This window comes from Sinocyclocheilus grahami, unplaced genomic scaffold (genome assembly GCF_001515645.1).
Source record: "Sinocyclocheilus grahami isolate Dianchi unplaced genomic scaffold, SAMN03320097.WGS_v1.1 scaffold508.1, whole genome shotgun sequence".
NCBI lineage: Eukaryota > Metazoa > Chordata > Actinopteri > Cypriniformes > Cyprinidae > Sinocyclocheilus > Sinocyclocheilus grahami.
The window spans coordinates 534695-558435 of NW_015505687.1; the positions used below are offsets into that span (position 1 = coordinate 534695).

A 23741-nucleotide genomic window follows, 5' to 3' on the forward strand; every position below is an offset into this window, starting at 1 on the left:
TGGGCCTCATTTACGAAACGAACGTACGACAGAAAATTGGGCGTGCCGTACAGTCGCAAAACTTGGAATATATCAATATGGACGTGAACGGTGGCTACGATCAAATCTCACGTCTGGTCTCAGCTCGTGTACGCAAGTTTTAACTTGTGCGCTGCATAGTAAATACGGTGGAGAATTGTAGAACGATTTGTCCATTTTTATTTTCCTGACAGTCAAACGAAGCTCATTAGTTGATTGTTAACCAGTAAGATTAGAATGTCTTTTTTTGGGGTTTTATACAGGGCTTTAGCTTTATTTGCGCGAATAGCAGCATAAACAAGACCATGAGGATTCAATCGTCGCATCATGCACCTGCAGCGTTTCTGTGAAAGGAGAAAAACAGAAATTAAGTCTATAAAAGGAATAAAATCAATAGGATCACACAAAATATATAATAGGCTATAATATAATTAACAGATTAACAAAAGGAAAAAAAACCCACTGTGCAACAAATATATGCTACGCTCTTTTTTGTGACACACTTAATGCATTTTATTTATTTTCTTTATATCTTTATTTGATTTAATCCCATCTGATTGCTCAGGCACCTCACGCACACACAAACAACATTATTTCTACCATTGCCTGACATTTCAACCATTCATCATCAAACTAAAATGCAGTCAACCAAACGTAAAAGTAACACTGTTTATTTTAAAAGGTCTGCTATAAAATCAGCGTGCAGCGTCCAAACAAAAATGTTTGCGCATGTGAAGGATTTTACACGGATATTAAAACATGAGTGAAGTATAAAGCCATGTTTAGGCTACATATTGAATATTAGTTATGCAAACAAATGTTACAAATATGGCAAAAATGGAAACATTTGGATTCTTGTGGTTTGAGACAGGCTCGTGAGCCCAATGCCGTTTCAGTTTTGCTTGACATTTGTATGCTGTTTATAATGAATGCCACGATATCCTAATTTATGTTTTATTTTACAGTTTAATATATAATTTTATAACTACTTATTTTTCATTCTTGTTCTGTTCTGAATACCGTTAAATTTAAAATATTTGTTGTAGAGTGAGGGGAACTATATAAGCTGTTTATATTTACCAGTATTTTAATATACATATAAATTACATAAATTAATGTAGCCTAATTGTTTGCAATTACAAGATTAACGGGTGTTTTTGGAGTAAGATCAATTTTTCTTTCATGAGATTACTTCCTCTTTTTGGCCGGGTTTCATTTCTCCATGTAGTAAACTCTAGGGGCGAGGCTTCTAAACGAGGGTGTTTTTAGGGGCGTGATATTCAAATGACGATTGTTTTCTGCCGCCACATTTATCAACATGCGATCATTCGTACGATGAGATTGACGACATAAGAATTTTTCATGAATCACACGTGAACTGTCGTAAGTTCATTTGTGCGCACAGATCTGCACTCGTTTCTACGTTAAATTGATAAATGAGGCCCAGTGAGTTTAGATAACATCTTCCACACATCTTTCCCCCTCTCCTTGCCTGCACTCTAGCACATGCAGTGTTATATGGACTGTTTGTGCTCTGTTATTGAATTCCAGGAATGTTTTCATCATGTAAGCTCAGCCTGAAAGTACACAACACCATTTTAATTTGTGTCACTACATCAGACCTCAAAAGAGCATTTTCACATTTTGATGTCAGTGAGAGAGAGAGAGAGACAGAAACTCCATTGTAGTGTGACAGTGGTTACAGTTATTAATTCCATAGGCCTAGAGGGTCTTTTTTAAAGAGATGGACAGAACAACAACGTGGGTCAAATCTCTTTATTTAAAGTCCCCTTCTTACCGCCGTGGTTACCCACCTCTTCACTTTGTAGTATCTACAGTAGTCTGTCTTTAACCAGACAGACTAGTCCAGTATTAACCTGCAACAGTGCTGCTCATGGAGCCTTTTCATTGAGAATCAGGGCACACGGTTTCTTTCACAGCAATGAAAATCAACCACAATAAAACTTTATTCTTTATGGCCCATCCACTCTGCCTGGCTTTGATAAACATTCCAATCGTGCATCATCATCTGCTCTGCATGGAGAACATTTCTAAGGTCAGCTTTTTTACTTTAGAATGAGCTTGATGGGTGTGGGCAGAAACTGTGTTAAGCTAATCGTGTTTCCTCCAGACTGGCCTTCCTCTTTAATGCTTGACTCGTCCTCTTATCACAGCTGCTTGTACACATCCCTTCATAGCAAGATGGTACAAATTGCATTTGTTTTGCAGCGAGGATATTCAGATGCCTAAAGCTTATTTTTATCTCCTCTCTGTATGGTGAGATGATGTAGCCTATGATTTCCACTGGCCTGTTTTGTACCAGTCAACTCCTGTTGGAGCAGTCGCACATGCCCTGGCACAGACACTGGCAGAAGCCGTAGACTAGACAGACTGTGAGACTGGACGGCACTAGGCTCACGCACACAATCCCCAGAGTCACTCTCTGGATCACCAGCAAGTAGATGCCAAGTGGCAGCGAACCGAAATAGAAAAAGCCCAGCAGCCACACCAAGACTCGCGGCACATGATTGCAGAACTTGGACAGTGCGTCTTGGTCCACGACACCGCTGTTGGATGCTACGGAGACTGAGTCCAGACTGTGGTCGCCGTAGTAATCAGAGCTGGCATTTTGGCTGGGCGAGTGCTGCTGGTCCCGTTGAACCTCCATGATGGTGATGACCAGGCAGTTGGAGGAGTCGTGGGATGGGCTGTCGTTGGAGGACAGGCTCTTGGGCGTCAGTACTACCTCCTTACTGTGGTCCGAGCTCCAGGACTTATCCCGCACAGCCAGACGAGACATGATGTTTGAGTCGTCTGGCAACCCAGCCACTTCATACTCGCTGATCTGCGTCTCATGACGGCAGAAAGGGCAGCTGATGGAGCTGGAGCCATCCCCCATGTCCAGGATCTTATTGAGGCATCTGGCGCACACGCGATGCAGGCAGTCCAGAATCTTGGGCTTGCGGCTGTGTGCATTGAAGCGGTGGTAGCAGATTTTGCACTCCAACTCATCGTTGCTGGTGCTGTTGAGGCTGGTGTTAGTATTAGCGCTGGCATTACCAGAGCTCTCCTCCGGTCCAGCCTGAGCACAGCTCATTGTGGCCTCATGCTCTGGGGAAACAAGAAAAGGATGTTAGCACTGAAAACGACAACATGCACAGTTACAGCGATACAGTATAAGATTAGAGTGACAGTTTTTTTTTTATTATTTCAAGAAGTAAGGGGTAAGATTAAATTTTCCTTTTGACAATAAATTTCAGTAAATTACATCTATTTATCACATTTATTTAATGGTTATGCTCTTGTTAATCTTTTCATCTGAACATCAACATTTGTGATATTTATTATTTATTATATCTGAATAATTTTAAGGTTTATTGTTTGTCATTGGATAATAGTGATCTGTTTATTATTGTGTACACATAAATTTGTTTAGATTTGTACTATAACAAATATTGTTAATATTTTGAAATGAAAAATTAGAACCTTGGGTGAATAAACAATTTGGATAGAATGTTCCCAGTGGCATGTTGTTGCTGGTGTTTTCAAATGTAATTATCTAATGTAATAATATAACAATTCATAATAATTAGAATTTTTAAGTATACGCAATTTGTCAAAATGCATACATTTTTATAGAATTTTAAATTTAGACATTGGTCAATTACTCCTTTTTCAAATAATTAAATAAATAAACATCAAGGCCCCGTGTCCACCAAAGCGTTTTTTTTCTGAAGCTAGTGTATTTTTATCAATTGGTTTCAATGGGAGCGGCACATTTTTTAAAACCCCAGGAGCGTGCCGAGCGCTGAGCGTCTTTTTCACGCTGAGCGCTCTGGTGTTTTTTCTCGACGCCGAGAGTTGAAGAATGTTCAACTTTGGGTAAAACGCAGCTCTCATCACTGTCACTTTTTAGTCAGCTGACCTATCACAGTGGAGGAGGGGCGGGACTAATACCGACCAACCGTCACACCCTATTTGTACTACGACTGATCTGATACAGTGGAGGTTAATATTGCTTGTCTCCGAGTATTTATGTCTTTACCAGATGGAATTGCCGGACTACCATATTATTGTTATGAAAAATAAGGCTTGGAGAAACATTTCATTTGCGTTTTCAGCAGAGCGCCTGCCGTTTTCAGCTGGCTAAAAACGCTTTGGTGGACACGCAGCCTAACAGTGAAATCCTATGTATTTTACACTTTTTGCAAAAATAATAAATAGTTTTACTCCAAGTAGGTCTTCAAGTCTTATTCCTGTTCATAATTTTTTATTTTGTCCTAAAAAACAATTGGGTTGACCAAGCAATTTGGTCCATTTGTTTCCCTTATTTATTTAAGCGATGATGCATCATCATCTTGTAGATACTAAACTCATCTTGCAATATGTTACAGTTTAACTGTAAATGCACAATGTTTTTAAGGGGGCAATCTGCCCCAATCTTACCTTATTAACAGTGTCCCTCAAATGTGATAATAGTTCACAGGATTTTCTCCTTATTATTAATCCACAAATATTAGATCTTTATTATTTTTATTGTTAAAAATAAATTTCTGAAACTTCAGAAGCATTTTGTCCACCATTTATATCAAACTGAAATAAGCTGTCATTTAGAATGAATGGCATTATGACAACAGTAAACAAATATGTGGGTTTAGTCACTGTAGGGGATTTCATACAGGAAGAGGTTCCTACAGTGTGTCATGCAATCATGCATTAGTGCATTGTTAGTGTGACTGTAATATACTAACACCCATGCTATTACATCTTCATAGGAAGCTTCCTACTGTGCCACATGGGTGTTTTCAATGTCTCATTCAGTCTGCAACTCTCCAAAGGCCTAATTAGGCTGTTTTGTTAATCGCTGTTTGTGAAATTAATTACGGAAAGAAACGTGGGATCGACGTGGCGATTTTGCTTCATTGTCTTGGGGAGCCAACTGTTTTTGTTTCCCTAATGTCACCCAGCCGTTGTTATACTGAAGGAAAAGGTGCCAATTGTTATAGGAATGAAATAGTGGCCCTTTGGGCAAAGAGCTTGCTCCTCCAGCATACAAACCTCTCTCTATTATTAATTACAACAATGCCCATGCATAATTGTATTTCTGAGAGGAATTTGTTTTGCTTTGCTGGATAGAAAAATAGCCAGCAGAGGCTCTCATTAGAAGCCCAATAAAGAAACAGGATTGCAGGCTGTTTAGGGTTCAGACTGTATTTGCAGAGACTATTTAGTTCACAGATTAACAGACTCACTGTTTCCAGTCCCTGTTCAAATGTATCATCCATTTTTCAGATGCATATCAGTGTGATAAAAAAATGAGTGTGAATGAGAGTGGCAAGCATTGATTGATGTAGTAATGGTAATGTACTGCAGTATTTGTGACTCCATTGTGTATTGGGACATGAAAGCTTTTCTTCTCTTTTTTCCCCTCTGTTCTTCTTTCCCTCCTTGCCTTTTTCCTGGCAGTAATGACTTATGGTGTTTTAACATGATTTTCAGAGGACAGATGTGCTCTGAGTTCTCTATCCCTGGTCTTAACATCTTACATTTCAAATCTAATATAAAGAGCTCATTTGTAGCTTAAATGGATAAAATCAATTTTGTCATTGTAATTGTATCTCACAAAAAGCATCGAAATGGGGACCTAATGAATGTCATGGTTTATAAATTATAAATGTTACATAAGCTGTTTTATATCACTCAGGAGAGTAATATGTTGGCGTGTACTTGACGCAGTAGTCTTCCTTGTAAAATCTATTAGTAGAAGGATCAGTTAGCACATAATTCATCTACAGTTGAGTAATTAGAATATTTCTGGAGTGTTTTTCTATTCTAAAATAAAATCGCATGTTTGAGACAACACTACTAGTGTTGGAATACTCTCTCAACAGACAGAGATTCTGTCATAATGACAAACATCTAAAAAAAGACATAGACTAATATTTAAAGTCATCATGAAATCAAAAGGGACAATTCTCATTTCTTAATGGAATACTGTAGTGCAGTGGTTCTCAAAGTGTGGGGCGCACCCGCCGGGGGGGGTGCACGAGTATTGTAGGGGGGGCGCGGGCCAGCCAAACAGCCAAAGGACGTAACTTAGAATAGAAGATGGATCGGTTTGTGAAAGGGAAGAGAAAAGCCATAGATGAAGTCGCACAGACCCAGGCAGGTGCTGACCATTCAAAAGCTAAATGCAGAAAATATGACGAGGCATATCTTGCTCTCGGCTTCACTCACCGTGTCTATACCGGACGCTACAGTTGTCGCGTTGCTCCGCAATAGCTCTACACTGGACGTGACAAAGCGGCCATTGCAAATCATTTTAACTTTGTGTCAATACATCATAAATAGAACAAGGCATCAGTTTACTGTTGGGGATTTGGCGTGTCGTGTCGCGCCAGTGTAGACAGCGTCACTGATTATTTTATTATTTTATTAGCATTACTCATGCAAGGGTGTCGGCGGTGAAACCGGTGGAGCGAAATCCCCCACAATTGACTGCAAACTAGCATTCAGATCTGCCTCCATTTTGTTAGCAATGCCCCAACTTCCAACGATCCAATCAAGTCCCGCCCTCTCATTTCAGATGCTGTTTCACTCAGATAGACGTCACAGTAGAGAAGAAAAGACAATCACAACTTCCATTTCATGCCGACTTTAATACATATCTGTGCTACATAAATAAAGCAGTACTATGCAAAGTGAGCAAACGCAGACACCGTTTTGAGAAATGTATCAGAATATTTCCTTTGATACATAAGCCTTACACCTTTACAGAGGTTTTAACATTAATGGGATAGTTCACCCAAAAATGAAAATTACCCCATGATTTACTCACCCTCAAACCTAGGTGAATATGACTTTCTTCTTTTAGACGAATACAATCGGAGTTATATTAAAAAATGTCCTGGCTCTTCCAAGCTTTAGAATGGCAGTGAATGGGGTTGGGATTCAATAGTCCAATAGGAGTCCAATAAACTGCGTCCATCCATCAATAAAAAGTGCTCCACACAGCTTTGGGGGGTTAACGAAGGCCTCCTGAAGTGAATTGATGCGATTTTGTAAGAAAAATATCCCTATTTAAAACTTTATAAACCTTAATCTCTAGCTTCCGCTAAATGTCGTATGCGTGTTCACTAGAGAGTGGTGTTACAGTAGGATGTAGGCGTAGCGTAAGCTCCGGTGAGAAGTGACGAACATGGAAGTGCAGAGCAAAAAGCGAAACAAAACACCGGTCACGAATTAGAAGTACAAAATGAGGATCAACCTGTGAAGCTCTGGTGAACTCCATGCCCAAGAGGGTTAAGGCAGTGCTGGAAAATAATGGTGGGCGCACAAAATATTGACACTTTGGGCCCAATTTGGACATTTTCACTTAGGGGTGTACTCACTTTTGTGGCCAGCGGTTTAGACATTAATGGCTGTGTGTTGAGTTATTTTGAGAATTGACACTGTTATACAAGCTGTACACTCACTACTTTACATTGTAGCAAAGTGTAATTTCTTCAGTGTTGTCACATGGAAAGATATAATAAAATATTTACAAAAATGTGAGGGGTGTACTTCTGTGAGATACTGTAAGTCAAGAGGAGACTAGTTTTCATTTGCTTCCTTTGCACCTGTAAACAAAACTAGATGCTCACGAGACTAGCATATTCTCACCGGACCTTACGTTACTCCTACGTCATACATCATCCGCTGGAACGCCACTCTCTCGTGAACACACCTTCGACAGTTAGCGGAAGCTAGAGATGACTGTTTATAAAGTTTTAAATGTGGATTTTTTCTTACAAAAATGCAATGATTCACTTCAGGAGGTCTTTATTTAAACTCCCGGTGCCGTGTGGAGCACTTTTTTATTAATGGATGGATGCACTTTATTGGACTTCTATTAGACTATTGAATCTCAACCCCCATTCACTGCCATTCTAAAGCTTGGAAGAACCAGGACATTTTTAAATATAACTCTGATTGTATTCCTCTGAAAGAAGAAAGTCACATACACCTAGGATGGCTTGAGGGTGAGTAAATCATGGGGTAATATTAATTCTGTTTATGATTTAGCACCTTGTTCTTTCACCTTCATGGAAACATTAACCCTACAGAACATTTCTGAGCTGCTCTTTAAGTGAGATGATTTCATGTTTCCTTGTAATTATGTGTGAGACTGCTGTGAGCCTGACTACAGGTTTCCTGTTCTCTCTAACTAACAGTTGATAGTTAACAGGAAAATGTAGCAGTCCAGACTGCCGAGTTCACAAATAAATAAAATGGTCTTTTGTTATTGCTGAGTCCCACTGGATATTAAAGCTTGTACTCACACAATGAAGCAAACACAGGCACTGCGGTTTTGTCAGCACACATAGGGAACACAGTTTAATTATTGTATTGCTGTTTGCTTAAGCTAGTTGAGTGATGTCACATATGCCCATAAAAACCAACCCATTCCAACCTACACTAAAGTTCAAACGCTGGGGGGCAACTTATGACCAAGCAGTTGGAGGAGTCATGCACATTTATTTTATTAGCAATATTGTGATATATTGGTATAAATAAAAATAACTGTTTTCTATTTTAATATATTTCTAAATGTCATTTATTTCTGTGATACAAAGCTGAATTTTCAGGAGCCATTACTCAAGTACAGAGTAATTGTTAGCAATACTGAAAGTTGTGCTGGTCACTGAAAAGCCAGTTGTGTACTACTGGCTAAATGGCAGCCCTGCCTTCATGTTTCAACCTGCTGGACAGTCTACAACATTTCCTTCCCACCAAATGCTGGTGTGAAGTATCCTGATAAATTTTTAGGTGAAACTATCCCTTTAAGATAAAATAAAGCATTAGAATAGTGCTTTACTTAGAAAATGTCTTGAGTGTTTTCTATTTAAGATAAAATAAAGCATTGATGTCACTCACTTAGCATCTCTAGTCTAATCATACTCCAGGAGATGTACAGTGTGTGAATCAAAGCTCCTTATTGGAAAGATGTCAGCAAGAGTCCTTTACGTCACATACAGCAGCACACACAGTTCATTAAGTAGCTTTCAAGTGCAATCACGTAGACTTCTTGAATTTAGTCGCCTCATTCATCTCGCTCTCCAGAGACCTGAGAATTCAAAGTCAGTTCTATTATTTAGACCATCTTGTATATGTAAGATACAAGGTGTGAGAGTAAGGGAGAAAAGACAGACTGTGAGTGCTTATCTGTTTTAACAATAAAGGCAATGCTATTTAAAGCTCTGTTCAATCATTTATAGATGATGATTATGAATACCTTCTGAATAGTGAGCTATAAAGGGAAGCTCACTGGATGCTGGGATCTGCTCTTAAGGCACGTGCGGATTTGTTAATATTTCATTACTCAGGGCTGTGGTTTGAAATCCTGCATTACCAATCCTTTTTTCCGAAGCCAGACTCACACTAATTCTCATACTGTGAGAAAATGATTAAAGCTCTGGCATTGAGTGGGTTAAACCAAAGAGACTGGTGGCTCTGTCTACCCCAAAACCAAATAAATCCACATTTTCAGCCAAGTTCATGTTCTCAATAAACCAGACTGAGCTCATCATCTCATAACTGTGACATTTAATATGATCATTCTTTCTGTAATAATATAATGCTGCATCCTTGTGTATTGAATGTGACCATTTACCTCATTAAGTTGGACAGCAAATCTTATAAACAGGCAGTAATGTCTATGTAACATGTTTAATTATTGTACTTTCAGGATAGAGATTCAGAGCACGGGAAATAACAGTCTGCTGCATTTCAATCACAAAGTGGTACAAATTAAGAAATACCTCAGTGACAGACATTCAGTGCTCTTTTTCATTCTAGCTATTCATACAACTCTTTATTGATCTATGATAGTGATTACTGAGATTAAAAATCATTAGATCACAAGTTTACCTGTTTTCTTCTCATAATCATGTGTCATTTCACAGATGTTTAATCTGTGTATCAGGCTCAGGCTGCACATACACACTCTCTTGTGCTGTATTTTCAGCTTGAGCACAGCAGTGAGAAAGTGTTTCTCGCTTGTTCTGTTCCAATTTTGCTACTTACTGTCATCTTAAAGAGCATGAGACAATTCATCTTGCAGCGAGGTCTGCACAGTATAAACGATGTATTATATAAATATATATTTTATGAAACATGTTGAACTCTATACCTTCTAGAAAATCAAAGCCATAAATCTAAACAAGTTGTATTCCAAATTTGAGGTTGATATCTCAAAAAATGAGCTTTCAGTAAGATTTTTTTTGGGCGCAGTACCAAATTTACCCCATTAGATGCCAGCAAAACTCTGCTGGGGCACACAGTGGTTGGATTTGTGATTTGCAGTAGAGTTTTTCTCTCTCAAATATTACAAGAACACACACACACATATTTTTTTGTCCAAATAAATGTCCAAAAGGTCGCACAAGGGTTAAATCCTGGCGGTTTTTACAACCATCGGCTGTGCAGGATTGTGGTGTCTTCGAATGTTCATTAATTATTATGGTGAATGACGTCAAGCTCACCGTTAAAGATGGCGGACACGTCTACGTGCTTGGAGCTGTTGAATGAGGCATCTACGTATACATATCTATGATCGCGTCGCTGGACTAGTCGTGTCCATTTTTGGAAGGCCAAACAAAGTAGTTTAGCTTTCACAACGAAACAGCGTCACACACCACGGCCTACAGTGAGCAGAGGCCAGGGGCTAGCGTGAGGAACGGCGGGAACGGTGAGCAGAGGCGGCTTTTAGAAGCTCCGGTTGCTATAGAAACAGTCAGCCTTCTGCACAATTAGGATTGAATAAACAGCTTTTTAGAGGAAACAACTTATCATTTAATGAATTGACAGTCTATTGGCTAATTGAACTGTTTTGAGTTTACACCCCAAAAAAATGCTGTTTTATAAGAGAAGTCACAGATTTTGTGCGACAGGTGGGATTCAGCTTACAGCACTTCTCATTTATTCCTATGGTTTCTATAAACGGCGATTGAGTGTCGCACCGGGAACGGTGAGCAGAGGCGGCGGGCTTGAGAATGGCGCGGCCAGCGATTTTGATGAAGGAGCGTCCGGAAGGACATGTGACGACTCCGTGCTGGACTCCGCTTCGTCCACGGTGAAAGTCGATCCGGCGTAGAATTTTGAATTAATACTAACAGTTAAATGGTTTAAAAGGTTTTAAAAGTATTTTTTTCCCCAAGTTTGCTGCACTGTTGAAGAAAAATATACGTGCAGCCATGCGGGCCTACAGACATATTTTGCTGCGCAAGCGCCTGCACTTTCACTTAACTGAAGTAGTAAAGGCAACACAATGGAAAAAGGCAATATTGGATAAATTGTTCTGAATGGGTTATAGCTTAGAAAGTGCGCAAAGAGTGCTCCCCCTTATAATCATTAAAAAGTTGTCACTCATCTTGGTTCTTCGCGATCTCACAAAGGTCCGATATATTCAATGAAGCGCTACACTACTGTACAATTAATCTCTTATTTACATCGTGTGTACAGTTTGTTTGTTCTAATAACAGGAATTGCGAGTGCGCACAACTCCGAACACTGAACAAAACTCCTGCTTTATGAGCGATGAGTGGATTCTAATGTAAACACCTCTGATTGGCCACTGCGTTCATGAAATCAACAGATATGTCTGTGATTGGCTACAATGCTCAATGCGGCAGATCATCTTAATTTGTTAATTATTTAAGTGAAAAATATTTTGTGTAGGCCTATTTATTTAATTATTTTTATTTATATTATTTTATTCTGTTTTTCTTTTGTTCTCAGAAGCGCTGCTGGTGTATTTTTAATGGGTCACAGACACACGCCCATTCTGTTATTTATTTAATACTAATTTAATATTCAAATCTTCTCAGTTAACGGTTAATGTTCAGATAATGAGTGGCGGTTGTCGGTCAGGAAAATTAACCGAAATGAGCATCCCTATTCAAAAGCACAATTTAGTTTGACTACTTTAGTCACTTAGACTGTCTTGACCTCCTACTGCATGTCAGGGACCCCAATAACAGCAGTCTTCACATTAGGGATCTCAGCTGACACGTCATATGCTGATCTACACTTCTTAAAACAGAAGTTCATTTACTGCATTGGCTTCCATGCTCATTATGATTAATCTCCACTTTTCAAGTACTGAACAGTGTTTACTTCCATTCTCTGATTATTAGATACACTACGTGACAGTAAAGACATTTAGAATGTTATAAAAGATTTCTATTTAAAAAAATGCTGTTCTTTTGAACTTTCTATTCCTCAAATACTGAGGCTAGAAAATTGAATCACAAGGTTTCCACAAAAATATTAAGCAGCACAGTTGCTTTCAACAAATATTAAGAAGAAATAATAAGAATTTTTTTTTTGTACACCACATCAGCATATTAGAATGATTTCTGAAGCATCATGCGACGCTGAGAACTGGAGTAATTCAGCTTTGCCATTTCAGAAATAAATTACATTTGAAAATATATTAAAATAGAAAACAGTATTTTAAATTACTTCATAATATTACATTTACCATATTTTTGATCAAATAAATGCAGCCAAATAAACACAACTTTTGAACAGTAGAGTATATCTAAATATTCTGTTATTTTCTAAATATATATGTTAAATATTATATATAATAACGACAGAATGGCAAAACACTTTCTGTTTGTTGTGTTTAAAAATCTATTTAATATCATGCTGTGATGTTGTGAATAGAAAAGTGCAAGAAAATTATATCAGAATTAGTAGAAGCGCTAAATTTGTCATGTTCCAGTTCAGCTTTGGACTGATGGATGAAATTCAGGTGGAAAGCAGCAGTGAGATTGCAGTGAACATGAGCCTTAATGAAAACTTTTCCAACATCAGGAGTCTCCAGGCAACCACCATGGTTACGATGGAGTCGTTCTGTGAGTCATATTACACCGATGTCACTACCTCCTTGTTGTCCATACTAACATGATGGACAAGCCTAATTAAAGAGGTTTAGCTCATAAATTCCACACTTGTCTTCTTCATTAAAAACCACCAGTTTACCAGTACAAATAGTTTTGTCAATTGTAAATGTTTATTGCCTTTACTGAAAGAGGTGAAATATCAGTTGTGAAACTTAAACCCAGAAGCTTAGTCAGCTGAAAAGAGACTACAAACCAAAGTCTTTTACATTTCTTTTCATATTCAAAAGTATACCTGGGGCCAGATTAATAAAACACCACGAATCTTCTTATTAACTGCTATTTTCTTCTTATTTTCTAACTTAAGAATAAAGTTAAGAATATTTTGTGTTCCCAAAAACATTTCTTAAAAATGTTCTTATCTTTTAAGATTTAAGATTGTTCTAAAGACAAATTTGAGAATAATGATTTGAAATGTTCATTGTAAATAACCACTTAAAGTTAGGATAACCTACACCTTGTCTTAAATTCTCAAATGTAAGATCTTTCATGAATTTGAGTTGTTAATGTAAACAATGGCTGGTCACAATTATGCGTTTTGCGGAATTTGAAATTCACTAACAATTATACAAGAACTACTTTAAATAAGGACCTCATTCTTAATTTTATTTTCAGAAGTATCATTTTCAGAAGTACACAGATACAGGACACATTCACTCTAGAGAGAGCTAAGGAGACGGAGAGCAAACGATTGCAGCAGAACACTCTTTAGACAGGCTCTTTAAAAATACATAACACATTGGAAAATGTGACTCCAAGAGCTGAACTCCCATGACGAAAATAGTGTGTCTGCTTATTATGATAATTACGATAATCTTCTGGGGGCGCAAAAAGATGGCCTTTGAGGTGTTTTGATGTCATTTTCTCCTTAAGAATAAAAAAAGATTTTCTTGAATCTGACCCCTGGTTGAATTACATTTGACATGTTGAACTTCCCAAGGGATTCCCTACATTGTTTAGCCTCATTCTGACCACTGTCTAAAAGAATATGGCCATGAGTAGGGCCTATTCATTTTGGCAGCACTAGTTTTGACATAAAATGCCTGAGGAGCTCTTAGGAAGAGGTTTTGTATGGAACAGCAGAGTGCAAAAGAGAATACCAAACTTTCCAAAGACAGAAAAACTTAAAACAGAAGTGAAAGAAACTGCAAATGGATGATCCTGCTAACAGCTCCAACTGACAGACTTATCCTGATGGTAAGAATTTCATGGATAAATCAGTATAGCCACGCCTGTTATCACAAACTCAAATTCAATACATCACAATGATATAAATAAAATTATATCACAAACTGAAATCACATTAGCAAAACACCCACTGCAGTCCCCCAAATCTCACTGAAATCACTTCATATTGGCAAATTTGTTTTCAATATTAGTTCCAGTTCTCCTTAAAGGTGCACCAAGCGAATTTTGCCAAACAATGTTGATATTTGAAAGCACCAAAACAAACACACCCGCCCCATACCCCAACAGGACCTCGCCCCACACGTAAGTACACAACCCTGGCAGCGACGATGGCAGAATCTGCTATGCCTGCCAGACGAGGGTATGATGTCACAAACAAGTGAAAGTGATGTGTGTTACTATGGTAATTCAATGTAAACTCACCTATCAAGACGAAACAAAGCAACCTCAGCGTCCCATTCCAGGCCTTCCCGCTCCTTGAGTTCTCTGCACCTCTGGAAAGCTGCTCCGATATTTACGCTGGTCCTACCTCTCGCCTGATCGTAACCCTTCTTTTTAATGATTTTCCTCTTTTTTTTTTTCTCTCGATCTGCTAATATCCATCCTGTGCACTCACTGAGTGCTCTCTTCTCCCTATCATTACTAGACAAGCCCCTTACTGCTGATTGGCAGCGAGTGTGTTTTGGGACTCGGTCCGGCACTGTGGTCAAAAGCGTTTTTCAAATATTACTTAGTGCACCTTTAATGGTTTTGTGGTTTGTCTGGTGGCTGCTCAGATACTCTTTGACATGATCAAAACAACTCTAAAGTCTCACTGCATCTCACTGAGGTTTTGGAAGAAGAGAGAGGGAACAGACAAGCAGAGAGAGTCTGAATTGCTGTAACTGAATGCTCACACACACATGCACTGAAGGAGCTGTTGCCTGAGGCATGTTTGTGTGGAGTGTTATTGATCGATGTGTGAAGGAAAACTTGGACCTATGTGTTCTTAAACCCCACAGAGTACAGTCAAAGCTCTTTCTCTTCCAAACACACACACACACACGCACACACACATAATCACTCTCTCTCCACACATGCTCATTCTCTGCTTGAAACAGATTTGACAACACAGGAGGTCCATTAAAGACATTACCATTGCTAATCAGTGCTCTAAACGCATGTGTATGTTTTCACGTTTACATGCATGTGGAAATGATCTTCCCGGTTATTAATAGATGATCATTTGTGAATTCCTCGCTCTGGGTTTTGATCTCTGAAGGAAATCACGTTTGTGCCTAACATCAGTTACCAAGGAGCACAACTCTCAAGCATCCACTCATCTGTCACTCTCCTGGTTTTTCCTTTGCACTTAATTTCTTCTCAGAGATCTCATATCCTCCCCGGTGTCATATATTTACGATGAGGCATTTATGGACTGAGCATATCTGACTATTCACGTTTACTCTTGTGGCTGTAATTGTCTTATTATCCTCTTGCTATATGAAGATGAGTTACATCAACAGGCTGCCTCTCCCTGGAAACTACAGGAGCTGTGCAAATGTGCGTGTTTGTTTATCTAAATAGCTCACATCTGTTTTAGCAGCAGACAGGCCAACATCTGTTCCTCTCCATAACGCATCTGCCCTGAGTCTGCGGTTCAACATATCACTGCAGATCTCTGCTTCATTCATCTACATTAACTGCATTTCCTTTATCCTGTTTTATTCTTAATTGTGTTTGTGTGCACAGGTTAATTTTTCATCCACAAGGTAACCTGGGGTAAATTATTCCCTGAGAAAGGTCATACGATCTGAAGTATTAAACTGTAAATTCACACCTTCTTCATTGCTTCAGTATCCTTCCCTTTCTTCTGCGCTTTTCTCTTTATAGGTAATAATAGTTTCAGTCACCTTTACTGCATTGGTTAGACTTGATCTAATCCAGACAGATGAACATGACTCCACACATATAAGCTCTCTTTCTAGTCTTACCGTGCTGTGTAGTCTCCTTCTCTGGCTCCTCCAGGGTTGTTTGAGTTATTTTGCTTTCCTTTGATTCTTTTTTAGTTTAAGTGATAGTCCACCGTTCTTCAGTGCTATCCAGTGCAACGGTTCTCATATCTCTCTCACGGCCGCTCTAGGTGTACAAGCAGCAGGCATCAGCGAGTGTATGCACTCTGGGTCGGCGTCTGCGCGAGCAGGAGGAGGACTTTGCGGGGAAAGCGGAGAATTATCAACGAGAGATCCGGCACCTGCAGAGCCAACTCAGAGACAGACAGGAACAACTGCACGGAGCTCTGCAGCAGAAGAGGTGATCCTCTCCCTCTCTCACACACACACACACACACACACTCTCCCCCTCTTGCTTTGTGTGAATAGAGGGATACAGCAGAAGAGGTGAGAGCAGTAGTGGAACAGCTGTCACAGAGGCACAGACCAATAACACAGTGGAGAGAGAGAAAGAGAGAGGAGGGGCTCTAGACAAGCTGGCACAGCTGCAGACTCATCTGTCTAAATGTTCCATGTACTCTCATAATTGTGAGCTCTCATAATTACATTCACTTTCCTTTCATTTGCTTCTCTCTCCGTCTTATGGCCCTGTGTACCTGTTCATTCTTGCAGCTTATTTTTTACTATTATTTAATGTCTGACTAAAATCATAAAAAAATTTAAATTCAGAAATTTTAAATCTGTTCTCCCCCTCTTGCTTTGTGTGAATAGAGGGATACAGCAGAAGAGGTGAGAGCAGTAGTGGAACAGCTGTCACAGAGGCACAGACCAATAACACAGTGGAGAGAGAGAAAGAGAGAGGAGGGGCTCTAGACAAGCTGGCACAGCTGCAGACTCATCTGTCTAAATGTTCCATGTACTCTCATAATTGTGAGCTCTCATAATTACATTCACTTTCCTTTCATTTGCTTCTCTCTCCGTCTTATGGCCCTGTGTACCTGTTCATTCTTGCAGCTTATTTTTTACTATTATTTAATGTCTGACTAAAATCATAAAAAAATTTAAATTCATGTATTTTAAATCTGTGCTGTACTCTCTCATGCCTAAGCATTTGTCATTTTTAACATTATTATTGGTAACACTTTAAAGTTAGGTTCAATTTATTAATATTAGTTAATACATTAAGTATCATGAATTATACTTTTACAGTATATGTATATATATATTTGTACATAGCTTTTTACATTTCAAGTTTTATTTAACATTAATGTATTATGAACAAACATAATTAACAATAGTATATATTTATTAAAAAGCATTATCCTAGATTTAAAGGGGTCATATGACATTGCTAAAAAGAACATTATGTTGTGTATTTGGTGTGATGCCATGTGTTTATGCGGTTTAAGTAAAAAAAAACACATTATTTTCCATATAATGTACACAATTGTTTCTTCTCTATGCCCCGCCTTTCTGAAACGCGTAGATTTTTACAAAGCTCATCGTTCTGAAAAAGCGAGGTGTGCTCTGATTGGCCAGCTATCCAGTGCGTTGTGATTGGCCGAATACCTCAAACGTGTGACAGAAATGTTACGCCCCTTAACATACTGTGATGCCGTCTCCCAGCAGGACGAGACTCAGTCCAGCTGCTCTGCTCGTGCACATCCCATCATCGGTTCTCTTTTAGCAGTTCAGCCAATGTACTGTTAGAAGTAACTGAATAACTCGGGATATTGGTTTATTTCGCGTCAGAGGGAGTGTCAGGCATGTTTATAAACCGAATAACTTAAGTAATTTGTGGATTAGTGCGTACTGGAGACGCGAACCGTTTCAAACGATTCAGTTCGATTTGGTGAACTGGTTCGACCGGTTCACTAAGAAGACCCGGTTAAATAGAACGATTCGTTCGTGATCCGGACATCACTAGATGAGACAAATCCAATAAAACCCATTACAAACTAGGCATTTGTTGCATCCAGTGGGGCTGTTGTTCATTGTTAGTTAAAAAATAATCTAAGAATTAGCTTATTAGAATGATTATTTATTCATTTTTAATCAAATAATGTTGCTCAAATGTTTAGTTAAAACCGCAAAACTGGGTTTATTGTGATTATCTATTTGGAAGAGCAGAGACCTTTACTTTTGCTTTCTAAATAGCACAAAAGTGTTTCTGTATTTGAGTGCAGATGCCATAGGCAGCCTTGGAGCAGAAGAGGAAAAACTAGTTAAAAAGAAAGATGGGTTTTACATTTCCTTACCCTGTCTTGAAAAATGTCCTTTCCACTTTTTACAATTGTAACTGTTTCTTCAAGGCCAATAAGAGCTAACAGATATTATTTTACAGCTCACAGAGCAGCCTTTTCAAGGTTGTTATAGCATTATGGTGGATTAGAGCTGTTATTTATTATTGTGTTATAAGTCATACGTGTCCCACAAGTTATGTGGGACATGTGTGTGTGTGTGTGTGTGTGTGTGTGTGTGTGTGTGTGAAAAACACTAATAATAAATAATATATTGTATATTAATACTGTATGTGCAACACGCAAGTGCATACAGCACTCACATATCAATAGTGATCATTTGTGATCATTCACAGGACAGAGATAAGTCAGAGAGTCAAGGCAGGAGAGTGTCCAGCTAAGGACAGACACACACTGATGGACTCAGATCTGCTCTGCTGTCTGAACTGCTCATTTCATTCTCACAAACTATGACACACACTATTCTTGTTCAGAATTTGAGCCATGTCCAACTCAGCTCCACTTCTTGCATTACACTCGCTCACCCAGTAAACACTTACAGTCTCTCTCTCGTTCGCTCTGTCAACACTACATCAAAGCTCATTCTGAAGTCAGTTCCCTAACCAAGCCTAAGTGTAAGTGAGGTTTTTAAATGTCAGCTTTGATACATCAGTAAAATGCTTCTCTTTCAGAAGAGTTTGTTTTTACAGTGGGTATAGAAAAGAATCACCCCCTTTAAAATAATCACATTTTGTTGCTTTGCAGCCTGAAATGAAGACAGTTTTAGTTTTATCCTACTACATCCAAGTGAAAGATATAACAGTATACACTATAATAAAAAATAAAAATCACTGAGCTGGAAAAAAAGGATCACCCCCTCTTAAAAAATGACTTATAAACTCAGTCAGGTGTAGCTAATCACCTTCTCAATGGCACACAAAGCCATTTGACTTTCAACTGTGATCAGCTGCGGTCATTTTGATCAGCTCAGCATGAAAAGAGCTTTCCTGGAGCATTTCAGTCCTTGGTAGTGCAACTGAAGTAAACAATCAACTATGGGTGGCAAGGCACTGTCCAAACTCTCTGGGATAAAGTTGTGGACAGACACAAGTCAGGAGATGGATACAAAAAAAATTCAAAGGCTTCATCAATGCCTAGAAGCACAGTGAAGTCTATTAAGATTGGAAGGTTTTTTGTACAACAACACAGACCCTCTCTGGATCAGGAGGTCATCCCAACAGACTAAAGGCTGTAATTAAAGCAAAAAGTGGTTCAACAAAATATTGACGCAATGGGGTTTTCCTTTTTCCAACTCAGTGATTCTGTTCTTTTTGGGGGGTATTTTTGGTGTTATATCTTACACTTGGATGTTACAGCTGGATAAAACAAAAACTGTGTCCGTCTTCATTTCAGGCTGCAAAGCAACAAAATGTGATTGTTTTAAGAGGGGAAGGGGATTATTTTCTATACCCACTCTATGTGTGTTTGAGATTACTTGTGAAGAATATGAAAAGGAAATGACAATGACTTTGTTGATATTCACTATTCATTCTCTTACTATGCAGCTGTTCACCCATATGCTTCAACCACTTTTTTTATGTTTATGACATTTCATTTTGACACCAAACTCATTGAATGGAGCTATTACTATTGTTCAGGAAGAGATGTGGCGTAATTTGACTGAAAAACTGATTCACCAAATTATCTTGTTTGTGATGGTGGAGTATGGCCATCATTGCATCAAATGAAGTTGCAAACAAACAAAGAAAAAAACAACTAAAAATAATTTACTCACCCCCATGTTGTTGCAAACCTATGTGACTTTCTTCTGAGAAACACACAAGAATATAAACAACCTTTCAAAATTTTGGGATCGGTAATTTTTTATTGCAGCTGCATTTATTTGATCAAAAATACAATAAAAACAGAATATTGTAAAATATTATTACAATTTAAAATACAGTTTTATTTTAATATATTAATATTAATATATTTAATATATTTTAAAATGCCATTTATTCTTGTGATGGCAAAGCTGATTTTTAGCAGCCATTACTCCAGTCTTCAGTGTCACATGATCCTTCAGAAATCATTCTAATATGCTGATTTGGCGCTCAAAAAACATTTCTTAAAAGAGACATATTATGCCCCTTTTTACAATATGTAATATAAGTCTCAGGTGTCCCCAGAATGTATCTGTGAAGTTTCAGCTCAAAATACTCCACAGATTGAGTGGAAGCAGAAACACACTGTTTTTCGGGCCTGTCTCTTTAAATGCAAATGACCTGCTGCTCCCCGCCCCCTTTTCCAGAATAGAGCTGTGAGCCACTACAGTTAGTACCTGTTAAGTGCTAAAAACATGTGCTTCTGATTATCATGTTTATCGCGCTGAAATCATGCGTTTTGAACCATATTAGTTTAAACTTCTGATATAAGGTTTTCTGAGCACACACATCTGAAGCACACGGACAGAAAGCGGCTGTCACAGCATGTGAGTACTAAACTAAGTTCTCATTCACACAAGTTTACATTAAAATCACACATGAGTTACAAAAACAGTTGGTTATGTCTGTGAAAGTAAACAGCTGGGACATAAATCACATGTTTATTTTAGATCTGTGTGGCAGCAGTAATATACAGTAAATAAATCAATAAATCCACTGCTCTGTTGTCTCCGCTGAGGCTGGGACTGTAAACAGTGTTCTGTGCTCGTCTGTGCAGACGAAGACAGAACAGTTAGCATGTTTTGCTCAAACTTTCATCATGGCATTAGAGCTGGTACACCGTTGCCGCTTGCAAAAACACAATGACGGCGCTGTGGGTGTAAACTTACAGATTAAGGGGCGGTAATATTATAATGAGATCCCTTTGCCACGTCACCAAGGGAGCAAATTTTTATATATATATATATATATATATATATGGAAATATCAGTTTTACAGAGACTTTTGATCAATTTAATGTATTAAATTGATTTAAAGTATTATTTTTTTAAACAAAATCTTATTGACCCTAACGTTTGAATTGCAATGAATTTAGAAGACAGATTCAACTGTTTGTGTCATTTTATTGTAAGACATTTTGAAAAAAAATGTCAACACTTTTGTGTTCTGCAGAAGAAAGGAAATCATAGAGGTGTGGAAGGACACTGGGGATGGGTAAATGATGACAGAATTTGTATTTTCAGGTGAACTATCCCTTTATTTCTTGAGGATTTCACTCAAACTGTGGGGTAGTTTGCAGTGTTGTGTAAGAGAGCAAAAGTTTAAAGTCTGGGCCAAAGTGGCCCTCAGTCAGGCTACATAGGGATCCAGAGAGATCTAATCAGGCTAAACTTTGCTGCTCGTATTGCTTCTGCAGGCCACTGAAACATTAGCTTCCAATCATATAGAGATTAGTGTGTGTGCTTTGAGATTTATGTGTGAGAAAGCGAGATAAAAACTTGGTTATATGTCACCTGGCTGTGTGAGTGAGAACAGAAGGGAAAGTGAGAGAATGGAAAGAGAAAAGTGTAAATTACACATGTGAGCCTTGTCAAATAATATAGTCTTCTCCCTTGTATTATCATGGGCATGTGATATGACAGCAGTATCATTTATTGTAATTCATTCCTCTTCATCAGCAGTGTTGAGTGACAGCTGTGTGGCAGAAGGTCAGAGGTGAACAAAGGACACAGGACACAGAGTGAGGCCTCTGTCAATTCTAAGACATCCTTATTTTAATGCCCAGTCTTCTCTCACTGTTAGTCCTTCTCCTGTTTATCTTTCTGCATAAAACTGTCTCTGTTTTCTCTTTTTGAATGTTTCTTTTTGGTACTGTTAAGTGCAGAGGACAGACTCTCTCATGACTAAAGTGTACATCTTGAGGTGAACAGGGCTGTATTTTGGATCACTCTGTTGAGTCGACTGACGAGACTGCCTGAGGGACAATGGAAAAATGTCAGATTTACAAATTACTGCAGCAAAAAGGCCTGTCATTCTAGTGTTGTGCAAACCTTTTTTGCAGAAAAGCATAGTTTGATGAATTACAGTTCTGTGGTTTTATCAGTTATGTGGCATCGATTGAAAGAGGGAAAATGTGTGTGAATCTGGAAAGGCAGAGAGGTGTATTTACCTCACAGAGTATAAAAGAAAAATGTTTGTGTGTTTATCTCTCTTGTCATGTTAGTGTTTTAAAAATGAAGAGGTCTGAAAAGGTTTTTGTATTTTGTAGGTCAGGATGATGCAAGTGATTTTAGCAGAACTGACAGCTGAAACACTCACATTGATCTCTCTGTTTGGGAACTCTGTTCATGTGTATTTATATCTTTTCTGTTCACAAAACTCAAACATATACAAGTAATGAGACACTTTTTTATGCAATTTAAGACCTGTAGCCCTTGTGATCTCTGACCCTACCACACTACCACACTTAATGATGCTCTGGTCTCTCTGGGTACAGGCGGGTCTTGACATGTTAAGACTGCCTGAGGGACAATGGAAAAATGTCAGATTTACAAATTACTGCAGCAAAAAGGCCTGTCATTCTAGTGTTGTGCAAACCTTTTTTGCAGAAAAGCATAGTTTGATGAATTACGGTTCTGTGGTTTTATCAGTTATGTGGCATCGATTGAAAGAGGGAAAATGTGTGTGAATCTGGAAAGGCAGAGAGGCGTATTTACCTCACAGAGTATAAAAGAAAAATGTTTGTGTGTTTATCTCTCTTGTCATGTTAGTGTTTTAAAAATGAAGAGGTCTGAAAAGGTTTTTGTATTTTGTAGGTCAGGATGATGCAAGTGATTTTAGCAGAACTGACAGCTGAAACACTCACATTGATCTCTCTGTTTGGGAACTCTGTTCATGTGTATTTATATCTTTTCTGTTCACAAAACTCAAACATATACAAGTAATGAGACACTTTTTTATGCAATTTAAGACCTGTAGCCCTTGTGATCTCTGACCCTACCACACTACCACACTTAATGATGCTCTGGTCTCTCTGGGTACAGGCGGGTCTTGACATGTTAAAACATTCATTTGCCTACCAGCCATTCTGTGTGAGCTAAGACCATGCAATACGTGCTGCATGTTGCTCTGCAGTGCATAGCCAGATGAAGCATTGATTTGATTTCACACCTGGAGTAGAAGATACTTGATATTACATAATATGATGACATTGCTAATCGTGTCTATCACATTATGACCGCTATTGTCTTGCAGTAACATTCAGTCTTGTCATTCTTTCACACACTCACGCATGTCAGCATAGATTTGTGTTCAGGTGTGTGCATGTTGTTGATCCACTCCAGTGGTATGGCTGAATCATCCTTCATTAAGTCTGTAATCCATTACACACCACTAATGAATTACATTAGGATTGCTGTGTGTGTGTGTGTGTGTGTGTGTGTGTGTGTGTGTGTGTGTGTGTGCGCGAGAGTT

At 38.5% G+C, this 23741-nt stretch overlaps 2 protein-coding genes across 2 annotated transcripts in view; one reads left to right on the forward strand and one right to left on the reverse strand.

Annotated features, from left to right (window-relative positions):
• Positions 1-1758: 1758 nt before the first annotated feature.
• LOC107554618 (E3 ubiquitin-protein ligase RNF182-like) lies at positions 1759-16263 on the reverse strand. Its single transcript, XM_016237183.1, has 2 exons — positions 16127-16263; positions 1759-3129 (listed from the first exon to the last, which is right to left on the reverse strand). The coding sequence occupies exon 2, from the start codon at positions 3113-3115 to the stop codon at positions 2342-2344; it is 774 nt and encodes a 257-aa protein (XP_016092669.1). The 5' UTR covers positions 3116-3129; positions 16127-16263; the 3' UTR covers positions 1759-2341.
• The window catches only part of LOC107554587 (centrosomal protein of 89 kDa-like), a 17783-nt gene continuing 4591 nt past the window's right edge, over positions 10550-23741 (forward strand). The window contains exons 1-3 of the mRNA XM_016237151.1: positions 10550-10596; positions 12793-12901; positions 16276-16445. Of these exons, the coding sequence (XP_016092637.1) occupies positions 10550-10596; positions 12793-12901; positions 16276-16445 (326 nt within the window). The remainder of the gene's footprint in view (positions 10597-12792; positions 12902-16275; positions 16446-23741) is intronic.

Coding starts and splice junctions, on each gene's coding strand:
- LOC107554618 (XM_016237183.1), bottom strand. CDS start 3,115: ATGAGCTGTGCTCAGGCTGGACCGGAGGAGAGCTCTGGTAATGCCAGC.